The 13267-nt window shown below is 49.3% G+C and overlaps 2 protein-coding genes across 2 annotated transcripts in view; one reads left to right on the forward strand and one right to left on the reverse strand.

The window, feature by feature from the left end:
- The first annotated feature begins 656 nt into the window (after positions 1-656).
- MRPL33 (mitochondrial ribosomal protein L33) lies at positions 657-6427 on the forward strand. The gene is made up of 4 exons (XM_082755571.1): positions 657-719; positions 1080-1098; positions 3374-3480; positions 5603-6427. The coding sequence occupies exons 1-4, from the start codon at positions 698-700 to the stop codon at positions 5650-5652; spliced, it is 198 nt and encodes a 65-aa protein (XP_082611697.1). The 5' UTR covers positions 657-697; the 3' UTR covers positions 5653-6427.
- A 32-nt stretch (positions 6428-6459) lies between these two features.
- The window catches only part of RBKS (ribokinase), a 66493-nt gene continuing 59685 nt past the window's right edge, over positions 6460-13267 (reverse strand). The window contains exon 8 of the mRNA XM_082755570.1: positions 6460-6636. Within this exon, the coding sequence (XP_082611696.1) occupies positions 6463-6636 (174 nt within the window). The 3' untranslated portion in view covers positions 6460-6462. The remainder of the gene's footprint in view (positions 6637-13267) is intronic.

A 13267-nucleotide genomic window follows, 5' to 3' on the forward strand; every position in this document is an offset into this window, starting at 1 on the left:
TAGATTTATATGTTCGAAGGCCAAATGGAAAAGATCGAAGTGTATCATTAAGAGGAAGTATTTGGAAATAATTGAGTTGAAACATGGAACGGGAAATTAAGTGAGTGCTTGATATGAGTGACACCCTTTACCTTGAGGTGCTGTCTTGCTCCTGTCTCCTGTAGGGCCTGGCACTTGTTTTCAGTACTTAAAGTGAACTTAAAAAAGGATGGAGTGGCTCTTTGATAGATAATGACATATAATATATAGGATTAGGTGGGCTGTGGGGTCCCTTCCAACCCAAACCGTTGCGATCCTGTGATTTTCAAGCCATAGGCCATCAAGCGAGCTGCACCCGCTCAGTCCTGTTTTCCACCTGAGCGTGTCAGGCTGCCGTTTTATCGCCCCAATCGCTAATAACATTCAAGGACTCATTAACGAGCTGCCTCGTTAACGGCTCGCCTAATTGCTGAGGGACGGAGACGCCACGGCTCTGCCGTGAGCTCTGGAGACGTGAGGAGAAGAAACCCCCGAGCCCGCACAGCGCTCCTCAGGCGCCTTCACCGACCCCTACCTCCTCCAGGGCCGCCTCAGGCGCGCGCTCCGACCGTTAGGGGCCGTTAGGGGCCGTTAGGGGCCGTTACCGCCCCGCCCCCGCCCCCGCCCCGCCCCTCGGGAGGCGGTCCCGGCGGCCGGGGCTCGGCGTGGCGGCGGCGCCATGTTCCTCACGGTGGCGGCTCGTGAGTGCGGCGGGGCGGGGGGGGCCGGGAGGAGCCGGGAGGGGCCGGGAGGAGCCGGGAGCGGCGGCGGGGCCGTGCCGGGCGGGGCCGTGTCCCGGCTGTGAGCCGCGGCCGCAGCGTGAGGTGCCCGGCCCGGCCGTGCGGCGGGACTACAACTCCCAGCAGGCACCGCGCGGCTCCCGGCGTGCCGCGGGGCGGGCTGAGGGGCCGGGCTGAGGGGCCGGGCTGAGGGGCGGGAGGGCTGTGGGGGGGCCGCGGCGGCAGCGCGTCCCTCGTTATCTAAAGCGCAATAAAAAGCAATAAAGTAATCACCGTTTCTTTTTTTTTTTTTCTTCTCTTCTCCATGCTGAAAACGAGCAGTAGCCAAGAGCAAATCAAAGTAAGTGCTGTGTTGCCGACCCGTCTGGGTTCTGCTGGCGCCCTGTAGCAGGGGGGTGACAAATCCCGGCCCCGTGCGGGGACCCTGAGCGTGACGGGGCTGCAGCCCCTGGGGCTGGCCGCGCCCCTTCTGTCCGTACACACGCGCGGCTTTTCACGCAGGTGGGTACAGTGGTGTACAAAAAGCACTTGTGTTCTACAGTGGCAGCACAGGTGAGTGTTGTCCTATCTACTGACACTCACCCAAAGCGCCCTGCACAGGAGAAGCATGCCTCAGTGCGTTGCGCTGTAAAGAGAGGCCATAAATCACCCACGGGGTCTTCCTCTTGCTTACCTTTGGTGCTTTTCCAGCCGGGGAGGGCCGGCTGAGGTACCACGGGGACCTTCCTGCTGTTTGCAGGCTGGACTCAGGGCAGGTGCTCTGAACCTTTCTCACAGACAGGGCACAGGAGGCTTCCTGATCGGAGCACGTTGCATGAAGGAGCAGAAGGGAGGCACTCGGTTTTCTGGGCACCTCGATTTGCTCTTCAGTTCAGCTCAGGGGAGATGTTAGTGTCCTGTCATTCCGTGAAGCTGCATTCTGTACAACTCGATGACATTTGGTACCACACAACCTTGGACACTGACTTTTGGTACCTTTTTGGAATTCTTTAAGAATCAGCCCCCAAAATATCCAGTATCATGCATGGGTCTGCAGAGATTGTTCTGTTACAGGATTCGCACAATTGTCAGGGTTTGAAACTGAGGGCTCACTTTCCAAGCACGTGTGTGACAGGGAAGAGAGCAGGTTGACATCTTAGCTTTCTGCTGAAGCAAACACAGCAAAGCAGGACTTTTCCTTGAGGTGAAAAATGGTATTGCTAATATAACAATAATATAAAATATAGCTAATATAATTGCTATCCTTTTTCCTTGCCTTTTTTTTCCTGCTGTTCCTTTCTCTGTTCTTTGTGTAGTCTTGTGTATACCTCAGGAATATTTCATCTCCTTGCATTATTTATCCTTATGTGCTTCCCCCCGTTTTTATCCCCGTGTCCTGAGAGCTTTCCACAGCTCTCCTCTGCCTGAGCTTCCGGCTGCAGCTCTCCATCGGGCAGCAGGTTCTGCGAACGAGGGGTGTTGTTCAGAAAGGGCCTGGCCTGGAGTATGTGGTGTGGAGAATTCCAGTATGCCTGGTCATACTGATACCGCCGATTTCCCCCAAAAGGGGAAACTGCGCAGAGGCTTTGGGGAAGTGGCTGAGGTGCAGGGGAAGGAGGCCGGGTGGTGCTGGCGCCGCACATCACACCTGCGGTAGCGTGCAGGAGGGCAGTCAGCGGGGTGATCCCTCGACGATGCTCGGTCAGTTGGCTGGAGGGAAGCTGGTGATTGATTCCCTGTTGATGTGTACATCCCAGTAAATGACACTGCGAAGCTGAAAAGGGAGAGCTCTGGAAAGGACACGGGGCAGAGCTGTGCCAGTGAGGGAGGATGGGGCCTCGCCAAGGTGGGGTGTGACCGAACTGGAAGCAGGCGGATCTGGAAAGGGAGCCGAGTGCCCAGTTGTGGAGATGTAGCCAAACCTTTATGGCAATGGGGGAGAAAGACCTCGTTTACAGATGGTTAATGGCTTTGACCTTTCCTTTGAAATGCAGAAGGTGCCCTGGGTTTCTGGGAAGTCGTGCAGGCCTTGGAACAGCTGCAGGGTGAGGGGCACGGGGCCACTGCCAGCCTGCTCCATGTGCCTGGTGTCACCCAGTGGGGAGGGGGTTCCCGTCCTGTGCCTGCGCGGGGACGGAGGGCACGAGGAGCTCTGCTTCTCCTTTCTGGAAGCCTCCTGTTCCATTCCATTGCTCCGGTTCCTCTCTGCATGTGGAAGTGATAGCCTGAGATACGGCACTGTCTGAGCCTAGCTACCATCATCCTTTCATTCCATCATCGTTTAAGCTGCAGTGACCCAACTGTGTGTTGATTTTTTTCTTCCTTTTTTTTGTCTTCTCCCTTACTCCTCCACCCTGTTTTGTGGAGGAGCTACTTCTCTCTGTGCTTGTGTACTACTTTCGAGTTATTTACTCCACTTTGATGCTGGAATTTATGGTTGATAGCAGGCTCTTTTTGTGTGTTACGTTAATTTTAGAATATTATTTTAAAGGTCCGATCCAGAACATGGGTGAAATTGAAATGAATTACCTTATGTGACAGGTTGCTTATGCTTGTCCACTTGGCAGTGCCCTGGCAGACACGTGGGGGCACAGACGTGCTGTGTACTGATGCAGACGCCTCCCTTGTGACTTCAGGTACATTCTGGTGAGGATGAAGAGCGCAGCAGAGACCGGATACTGCTTCAACATCAGGAGGCTGCGACTGCAGGACAAACTGGTCCTGCTGAGATACGATCCCATCGGTAAGGGGCTGGGGGAGAAGTCAGCCCGCTCTGTGTAAGCCGCTCTGGTTGTCTGGGGGTAAAAGCTTGACAGTAACAGGCTTTTTCCCATCTGAGCAGAATATGTCATAACACATTTGATCCTCCGATGACTGTACAGTTGCTGTTCTTCGTGACATTCCACTGGGAAGTAAACCTTACCCTCATTTTACAGATTGTGGCACTGAAACAAAGTAAGGACTTGCCCAACACATCAGAGTCTTTGATGACAGCCATGCCGCATGTCAGTGGCAAAGCGAAGTGACACAGGAGTTCTTTCATTCTGTTTCTTTGTGTGGTTTGCTAGACTGCTACCTCCAACAAGCAGGCACGAAGCGTGCCTCAATAGAAATGTTCTGTTCAGCTGCCACGGGTTCTCCAGACAATAAATTTTGCCCATTGCTTGCAAAATGGACTGTTTCTTTTAAAGAAAGAAGCACTTTCCCTCCTCCCCGAATGATACCACTCTCTAGATAACGGTTTGTGGGTTCTTTTGTGTTGCTCTGATCCTTGCAAATTTTCTCCATTTAAGAATCTGATCTGGTGGTGAGTTACAGCACTTGAGAAGATGCCTTTTGCTCACAAAGCTTTTTGAAAGGTGACAGAGGTCATGTTTCTGCGGGAGGAGGCAGTCTGCAGCTAAAATTATAAAGATTAATTTGGGGAAACTCAGTAACTGAACCAGACCAGGCTAGAAATTGGGGGAGCTGATGCAAAAAAAAAAAAAAAAAAATATTATTTAAAGCTAGCATGAAGAGATGTATTGAGCAGCTCTGAGTATATGACATAATACATGACCAGGAGCTATGTGGTGCAGGCTTTTGTTGTTGTTAGTTAATTAACCTTTTCATACTCAGATCTAACAGACCAGGAGCTTTATGTCAAGTGAGAGAAATAACTGGGGAAGCTGTGTGCACTCATCAAAGTACTGCTGCTGAGAGAGGCCGTGGCCTTCCTTCTGAACTTCATACACAGGGGAAGCAGAGATCCCCGGGATTGTTCCCTGAATAAGAAAATGTTAAATTAGCGTTCCCTTTACTGCACGAGAACACTGTGCAAAATGTACCTCCAGGAGCTTCGCAACTTGCAGGAAATGTGAAGACTGGAGAGCTCAGGCTACGTGGTGCTTCTGTTGCAGAACATGTAGTAGGTTGTTGAAGCAAGAAATTGGAAGTAATTAAGAAAAAAAGCTCTGATCTTTGTAGCCTATACTAGAACACAAGTGAGAAATTGATGTGAGAAAGTGCTGCATGTGTGAAGGGAAGTAAATTTGAGTCTAGATACCACCTCACATCAGGAATATGTTAGGAAGCATTTTCACTTGGCATGCATTTTCACCTTCTGTTTTGTACTTTTCGAAAACCTGGGCCCTCCACAGAATGAGTTTGGTGAAGTAGTGGCAGCAGTGCCCAAGTTTCACTACCTCCTAACTGCAACAGCAGAACGTGTTACTAAGTTGGAGGATTTCTTAAAGCGAAACTTTGATGTGGAAGGAGCGATTTTGTTACTGTGTGGATGGCCCTCGCAGCACTTTCAAAGGAATGAACATTGAAGTTGGATCGGAGCAGCGGTGCTTTCAGGTGGCCCTGCAAAGCTCTGGCCGGATTCTTTCAGTAACGTGTCCACTGTGCTTAGCCTGTGGCCGAGCTGCCTTTGCTAACATCTGCATCAGGTGTTGGAGGCAGGCCCTGTTGCACTTCCCAGTCGATCTGAGAGACTGCCTAGATCCAGCCTGTCACCTGTAGTTGTTTGGGCTCTGGAGCTGGAGTAGTAGAAAGCCGTAAGAACCTATTTTCATACCTCCATCAAACAGCTGTGACTCAGAATAGTCACACACGGCAGCTGGTGAATGTTTTCAGCCACTTAAATCCTGATGGTTATTTTCACAGAGGTACAAGGGACCTCTTAGGAGCTAAAAATTACATGTGGTAAAGTGAAAGCACTGCTCAACTCCTTCAGGAGCTGGTTAGCAGCAGCGCTGCGCCAGCCGTGCTTGCTCCACGGTCATTTCAGCAGCGAAGCCAGCCAGGAGAAAGGGCTTGTTGAATTGGGTCTTAACACTTCAGGGTTCTTAATAGATCTTTTTTTTCTTTCTTCTCTATAGCTAAACAACGTGTCCTCTTCACGGAGAAGAGAAAAATCCGCTCTATCTAAACAATGACTGCGCTTGATTTATGCACGAGGAGAGGATGGTTCGGGGGGAGAACCGGGTGAATGCTGATTCAGAAATCCTGCAGCATGGGCTGAAAAGAGAGGAAATGAACTGGGATCACCGTCTCCTGTGATTTGAAGGCCATTGTGAATAAAACAATGTAGAGAGAGAAAATTCTTCATGTCTGGACATAGATCATCACAGTAACATTTATTTATCTTTTGAGTTATTTTTACAGTGCTCAATTAAAAAAAATTAAATAGCAAATCCCATTGTCTGTGTTTTCCATTGTGAAAGAGGCTGTAATCTTCAAAGGAACCATTGTTTTATAAGGCAATAAAAATTAACATTTTCCACAGCAGGAATTCAATGGCAGGATCGCAAGTTTTTCTAACCTACCGGCCGCAGATTCAACAGTAGTGACCACGATGTGGTGTCATTCCTTGGAGGGGCAGCGCCGCGCCAGCTCCTTCCTGGGCCAGGAAGGAGAGGTGGGAACCTGGTGGAACAAGATGTGCTGGCGGATAAGCCGGGAGCAGGGCTAATAGGGCTGCTTCAGGCCAGGTAAGCAGGCCAGGTTTTTAACCTCTGTGTTTTTACTGAACATGGAGAAAGTTGGTTGCCAAATCTCTGAGATAACCACCCTGCCCCATCTTTACAACCGTAGGGCAGGAGCTGACAGGACTCCTCAAACAAGAAGCAAAGAGACTTCCCTGCTCTTTCCAGTCAGTGGAGGGGAACGGCTGTGCAGTCGGGAGAATAATGCAGTCTGGGCTAAGATAAAATCAGTACATCGAGCTAGACAATATCAATCAGAAAAGGTCCTGAGGCAAGTCCTTCCTGTAAGGATACGAAGATTGTGTCCCCGCTGCCTGGACGCTCACCGAGGCAATGCAGTTACACTTCCTGACCATTTCCTCCATGGGTAGCTTGGGATAGTAAGCCAGGTAGAAGGCGAGTGCTCCCACAAAACTGTCGCCAGCTCCCTAGAATAAAACAACAAACAAGTTGAAGCCTCCTCGCGCGGGGGAACGATTCAGATGTGTTTACTGGAAAGACAAAAGTTGTAGCCATGATTGCCAGGAGTCAGGAAATTGTTTGGGAGTAGAGTTCAATTCACTTTTCCATGCCTCGGAAACGCTGCGGTTTTAAACTAGCGCCATAATACTATCTTTGTGCCCCACTGTTCAATCAAGGTACCCAAAATACAGCTTAAAAAGACAGGCAAGTGTGCTACAGCTTGGTTAACGTGCTGCTACAAACGCTGCTTTTGAAACTTCCTGTTGTTGGAATGTCGATTTTGATTTCTCAACCTGAAGGTTTCATTAAAGCTATTTTTCTCTCATTTAACTTCTGTTTTTCATAAAGGGCAGTGGTAGAAGGGAGAGAGAAAAGGGGAAAAATAAGCCATGTGGCTTGTGGTGTCTGTAAATTCCTAGTCACAGAATGAAACATTTTGATGCCTCCAGACCTTAGCTGTTTCTCATTAAGAAGGTCCTGCTAATGAAGGTCTACGCTGTGTCTATCAAGTGAGCCACTCTTACTCCTGGGGTGAGCTTTGCCACCTGTGCGGAGTTTAGCCACAGGGGCTGCAGGACAGTGCTGCTCAGCTTGGGCTCTGGCAGCTCTCGAGCCTCCGGTCCCCAGATCTTGTCTCCAGTGAGAGCTGCCCCGAGCTGTGCTCTGACCAGCAGGGAAAGACAACTGTTTGCCTCTCGAATGTTTTTTAACAACACCTCCTGTTTTACGATGCTCAGGGCTCTATTACGCACTGAACAACTGGCAAAATGAATCACTTTTAACTTGACTGGCACATTTCATTCTGCTTAAGTGTCCCTTCCCGCTCCTTCCCTAAAGCTGGCTTGATTTCTGAGGCCAATTCTCGGTGGTATGGTGAAGCTTGTTCTCAGGCCCTTTTTAAAATCTTACTTTTCTACCAGGAAAAGTGTTACGCTGTGCACACATCTGAGAAGCTGCATATGGACTAGCTCTGCTAAGGGCTTTGCCTCTGTAGTTGTAATAAACACTTCTGAGGATACAACAGGCCCCAAGAGTCACGGGGCAAGAGCAAAGGGCCTGGAAAAATGCAATTAAGTGAGCCGAGTAAAACTTCTAACTGGAAATTACGGAGAGGAAGTAATTTTCCAATTTGGAGTTCTAGTGGTTCTCACTGCTACACTCATGCGCACCATAACATCAGCTGTATGTAATATCTTTCCTGAAAAACAACAACAAGAACAAAAAAACATAAAACCCACCACCCTTTCCACAGAAATCTGCTATAAGCAGCTGATGGGGCAGAGCATGGCCACGAAGGAGCCCCGATGAAGCGGGTGAGTGTGGCTACGCGTTGCCCCCTTGCTGCTCCAGCCGGGGAACTCCCTGTTTAACTCTCCAGGCCTGAATTTTGGATGCTGTCCACTCTTGCCTTGACAAACACCAGGTCAGTAAGCGAGGCTCCCGTGGCAGCAGCTGTTCCAACGCCCCGTGCGGCTGGGCAGAGCCGGGGCAGGCTTTTATCAAGGTCTCTTGGGCCTTTGTCTCTCCCCCGCTTCCCAGAGCGCTCCCACAATGGCAGGTGGAGCAGCAACAGGTGACTGCTGGTTAAGCATTGCCAGCAGCTTTTGTCTGATGCATGGCACAAAAATCTTTGGCCCATCTCGGAGTTTACAATCTAATCGGCGCACGATTAATTATTAAAGTTACTTTGGCACTGCTGTCACAGACACAAGTCAAATTTCAGCAAGCAGCCCGGTTACGCCATGGGGCTGGCAGGAAGGGCTCGGCGCTTTTACACGAAATGCTCTTCACACGGTTGATTACTGGGCAATGCAAGCAGCCAAATATGATTTTAATGAGGAATGCTCTGAATATCTGGTGTCAGATGGCACAACCCACACGTGGCGGCAGCACGAGATGGAATCCTGTCTTTTTGATCACCTTTGTTAACAGAGATAACTGAACGCCACCCCAATCAATTGCTCAGCTATGGAGCAACGAAGAACTAACAGCACGTAGGCATGCCTTAGTTTGGGTGACAGCGAGAGGGATCCCAGGTTCCCCCGGCCAAGTCGCAGTGGCCGTGAGGTGGTACTGACTGACTGCAACGATGGGGAAGGGGACGAGCAGCAGGCTGCCCTGCAGAACGGAAAAAGGCGTCCTTGTATTTTTTTTTTCCAAGAGAAAAGATTATGGGATGACTGGAGAGTATACAAAAGGATTTGATAAAAGTAAATTTTGGCTGAAATCCTTACTTTCCATAGGCAGACCAAAGCAGTATCTCTAAAGCTCAGCTACTACAGACCCCAGGGACATCATAAATTCAGCTGTTAGTAAGTCAGCATCTTCTGTGGGGGGTGGTTTCAGCAGAGGAGCTCCTACTCCGAGAACAGCGGCCGATTACGTAGGAACCCTGTCCAGCCTTGCCTCTGGTCTGTGCCAACATGACTGATCAAACACGATGTGGAGAGCTACAGCAGCACTGATTCAGCTGCACTTAGAACTATTTTTGGCCTACAGAAACAGACCGTCCCTCCTCGGTAGGGCGGATTAAGCTACGTGGAGTTTGGTGGATTCAGAAAAGGTCAACACAGAGCAGGCGGAACTGGCTCGGAGTAACATCAAGATTAGCTTGCTTAACTCTGGATTAGCAAATACTGGGTTTATACTTAGCTGTTCCAAAACCTGCTGCAAGAAAAAATTACAACGTACTCTGCAAGAACAATGATTTTGAAAATGAGCAGGAAGACGCATTTATCCTGCCCACTGACAAGCTACAAACACAGGATCCGTAATATTTGACATTCTTCAGCATTTGTCTTCCAGGAATCCTAACACATTGCAGACTTCGAGATAATCCCCATATCCTTGAGTGCCTGGAGACAATTCATTCTGTAATTATAAAAATATAACTTGCTTAACCTTTCTGTAAAGCAAGAGATGCCAGTTCATATGAAATAAAATAAAGAACTAGATCAAAAAAAAAGTTGGTCTGATATGGTGTGCCCAGTTCTAAAATGCAAATATTATGGTCTTGACTAAGTTTTATGGTTTTGCAGCAGTTTTTAAAACCTATTTATATGCTGAGCCACTAGTCTGGAAGGTCCTTGTTTTCCTGTGTGTCTGGAAAAGGGCATTTTTGTTTATTACAATCCAGCACTGACTGAGATTCTGTGACTCTAGAGAAGAGAAAACCCACGAAAACACTTCTATTTATACCTTAGCTTTTGTTAGCCCGGATTTGTCAGAAGCTGGTTCACAACTTTAGTATAACTATTTTTATACGATGCTACCCTGAAAAGCTTTTTATGGAAAGTGCTTTGTAAGTGGAAGCTATATTGTTCACCAGTCTTTCCAGCAAGTCAAGTGTTTTTCAGGCAGTCATGCCCAGCATAATAGGATGCATTTCACTTGTACAATAAGATGACTTGTTCACCAGAAACATTTGGAGGCCAAGAGGCAAAAGCTCCAGCTCAGTCTTGCAGCAGTTGCGCTGCCTTTTTCCAGGGCGACCTCTTGCTCACCCCTTGCCTTCCCAGCCTGTCCTCCTGGGGAAGAGCAGTGGCAGCGCTGCAGGAATCGGAGCAGGGGCTGGCTCCTGAAGCCTTGACCTTGTTACCGAACCTCAGAAAACCTCCCTTGGGCAATTCTTGCAGGAGTCGCAGTCCGTGGGCTCTGTATGTTAAATGGATTCATTCAATTTAAGACGCCGTGAGCCTGTACCGCCTGTAACTATAAACTCTTCATTTAGTGCGTAAATCAAAACAGCAATCCAAGAGCTGTCAAAAACTGCATTCTAACGCAGGATCAACTTCACTTCTTGCAATGATGTTTACAGTCTCCTAGGAGCTTTCACAGCAGTGCACAAACAAATGCAGCCCGCGGATTACACTGACTTAGTGCAGCCCAAATACACGGCCATACTCTGAAGGCCTTGGAGAATTCCTGTTTTCTTTCTGTCAGTCCACAACGCTGCAGCACTGGATGATGCCGAGGGTGACACCCTTTGTGTCACGTCTGCTCAGGGCTCCTTGTTGCCTGCCCTGGTCCCAAACTAGAAGTTACTCCACGTAACAGAGAAATACCCATCTGCAAAGACATCTCCTCGGGAGCAGGGAAATCCTCTGTCTCCACACAGGAACCATGGGGCTGGGCTTGGATGGTTACCTGTAGAAGCAGGGAAGTGTTTCTAGCCTTTGGGATACGTTCAGATGCTCTTGTGCCAAGGGGGTCTATGTGTCAGCAGAGAGAGAATTTCAGATGAAATGCTCAGAGAGCAAAACACCCCTTGGTAATGGTGACTGAATCACTTATACGGCATTTTGGGAGGGTCTCCATGATTTTCTTCTCCCTAAAACACTCTGTTTATCACCTGTGTGATGGAGATCTGTCTATTTCCAGAAATAGTACTGGCTGCTTTTTGAGTTTTTCATTTATTTGCCTGTGCATTACTGTTTTGTTTGATCTGGGGGGAGGAGGCTTAATATTTTTTCCCCGATTTTTGCTTATGTTTCACCGGAGAAATATTCTGGCAGCTTGAATTAAGACAGTCTTTAAGTTAAGCTAACTGCACTGGCTTGAAACTGTCTTGAAATTAAAGTCATTTGACTATGGTCAACCAATCTCCCAAGCTCGAGGCCTAACAAGGGTGACAACTCCCGTGGTGTCTGGGGTGCCTGGACCCACACGGAAGGGTTCCTGTCTTTGTAGGGAGCCCCACAGATGCTGGTGGGGTTCTGTCCAGCCGTGCTCACAGGGCCAGACCCCGAGTCCCGAACTTCTTAAGCCTGAAATGCCAGAAATTACGGAGAGCTTATCCACTAGCACAGTTATTCCTGCATCTGTGCATGGAGTTTTGAGCTAGAACAAAGAGATAAGAAGTCCTTAGAATGGTGCTACTGCCTTTTGTAACAGAAAAAAAAAAACCACAAATGAGATTGAAACACACCGCAGGGCCCAGCTTGTTAGGTCTAACCTTGGCTTCTGCAGCAGCACAGACTGGGAGCACAGCAAAGCTGCTGGTGTTGAAGAGAAAGAAGTGAAGAGAAAGAAAGAGAGGCGCTCTGTGCCTCAGACTTTTAGGGTCTGGATCATGACAGTGTTTCTGCGCTCAGTCTGTGCTCTGGTAGCCGAGAGCTTCTGCAGCCTTGTCAGGAAGCCGAGCTCCAACACGCTGCCTGAAACCAAGGGAGAACGCAGAGAGCGAATCCCTGGCAGTGGAGCTGGCCTGGTGCTGTCTTCTTGCCCTCTGCCTTTCCTTGCTGGATTCCCACAGCACAGCCAGGCCAGAGCAAAGGAGAAAGAGGTTAGAAACACTCCTGTCAGCAGCAGCGTGCTCTTGGATCAGCTCGAGCCAACTGTGAAACCTCACCCTGGGTCAACACGAAGCAATTCATTAACTCAGCCGCGTATCCAAGCCCTGGTGGAGTGCTCTGGCTCCTCGGCCACGCGGGGAAAGCCGCCTGCTCCGCTCCCCCCCGCGCCCTGGGGCTCAGGCTGGAGGGGTGAGGAACGATCGCGTTTCCTTTCTGTACCTCTTCCAGCCTGTTCTGGGAAGCCGTGGGAAGGAGCAGTCCCTGCCTTTCTTGCATCGATGTTGCCGTGTGCTTGCACGGGCCCTTTGCAGGCCTCGAGAGCTTCGAGGTAACCCAACGGCACCCACTGCAGGCTCTCAGTTGGGACACATCAAAACCAAAGCACACCACACAATGCTTCGCATCAGCCGTCAGGAATTTTTACCCACTTCCTGACAGATTTCCTGACGGTTCATTAACAGTGATTAATCAGCCTGACCGTTAACCCCCTGCATTCCTGAGAGATTAATCTCCATGCAAGGCCTCCTGCACACATTTTCTTCCCTTTCTGAACCATCCTACTCCATTTAGTTATTTGCTGCTTCTAAAAAGATCAGAGGCAAGCATTACAGATGCATGAATTCCCCTGGAAAGTTATCTGGTTTGTGGTGAAGGCTGGAAATAAACCACCCAACATTCACAACTCTGCAATTTTTATATGCCACCTAAAAAGCACAGCTGAAAGGAGAGATCTGGTAGCATCAGACAGTCCCACTCGGCATGTTCAAAGCCCCTGTACGGCAGCTGCTTTGGAGGTAGGTAATGCTGCTGTCATTTCACATGATGGGAAACGAACCGAAGTCAAGAACAAGAATTTTAGGGACACCCACTTGGACACATCTGTGGGCTGAACTCGGCGGTCCTCATCAGCATGGACTGTAAGAGGAGCCCCACGATCTACCCATCCTCTGAGAATGAGGCACAGACTGGAAACCCCAAAAATGAGGCATCCAAAACCAGTAAGTGGACCTCCCTCCCTGAACTGCCCAAAGCTCTGCTGGGCTCTCAGTCAGGACTGGAGCAGAGCAGCTCCTGCCTCGCTGCCTACAGCAAACACACTGCGAGGTGCCGGCTTTCTCTTAGTGCATACCGATGAAACCTGGGGGAGAGGACGGGAGAGCTGCCTTGTGCCAGGGAATTGTATTCCGGTATGTCACTCAGCACCGGGGAAGAAAGCTAATCTGTGTCACAAGCCAGCTCCAGGAAGCCAACAGAGTATTCACCCACAGGGAGCACTCTTTTCTGAATCATCAAAACAATTCAG

The sequence above is a fragment of the Aythya marila genome, assembly GCF_965140915.1.
Source record: "Aythya marila genome assembly, chromosome: 3".
Taxonomy (NCBI): Eukaryota; Metazoa; Chordata; class Aves; order Anseriformes; family Anatidae; genus Aythya; species Aythya marila.

Bases quoted from the DNA above. Each gene is read 5' to 3' on its own strand.
- MRPL33 (XM_082755571.1), top strand. From the start codon at position 698: ATGTTCCTCACGGTGGCGGCTC. The intron at 3,481-5,602 runs GTAAGGGGCTGG...TCTTCTCTATAG, and splicing joins GCTGAGATACGATCCCATCG to CTAAACAACGTGTCCTCTTC.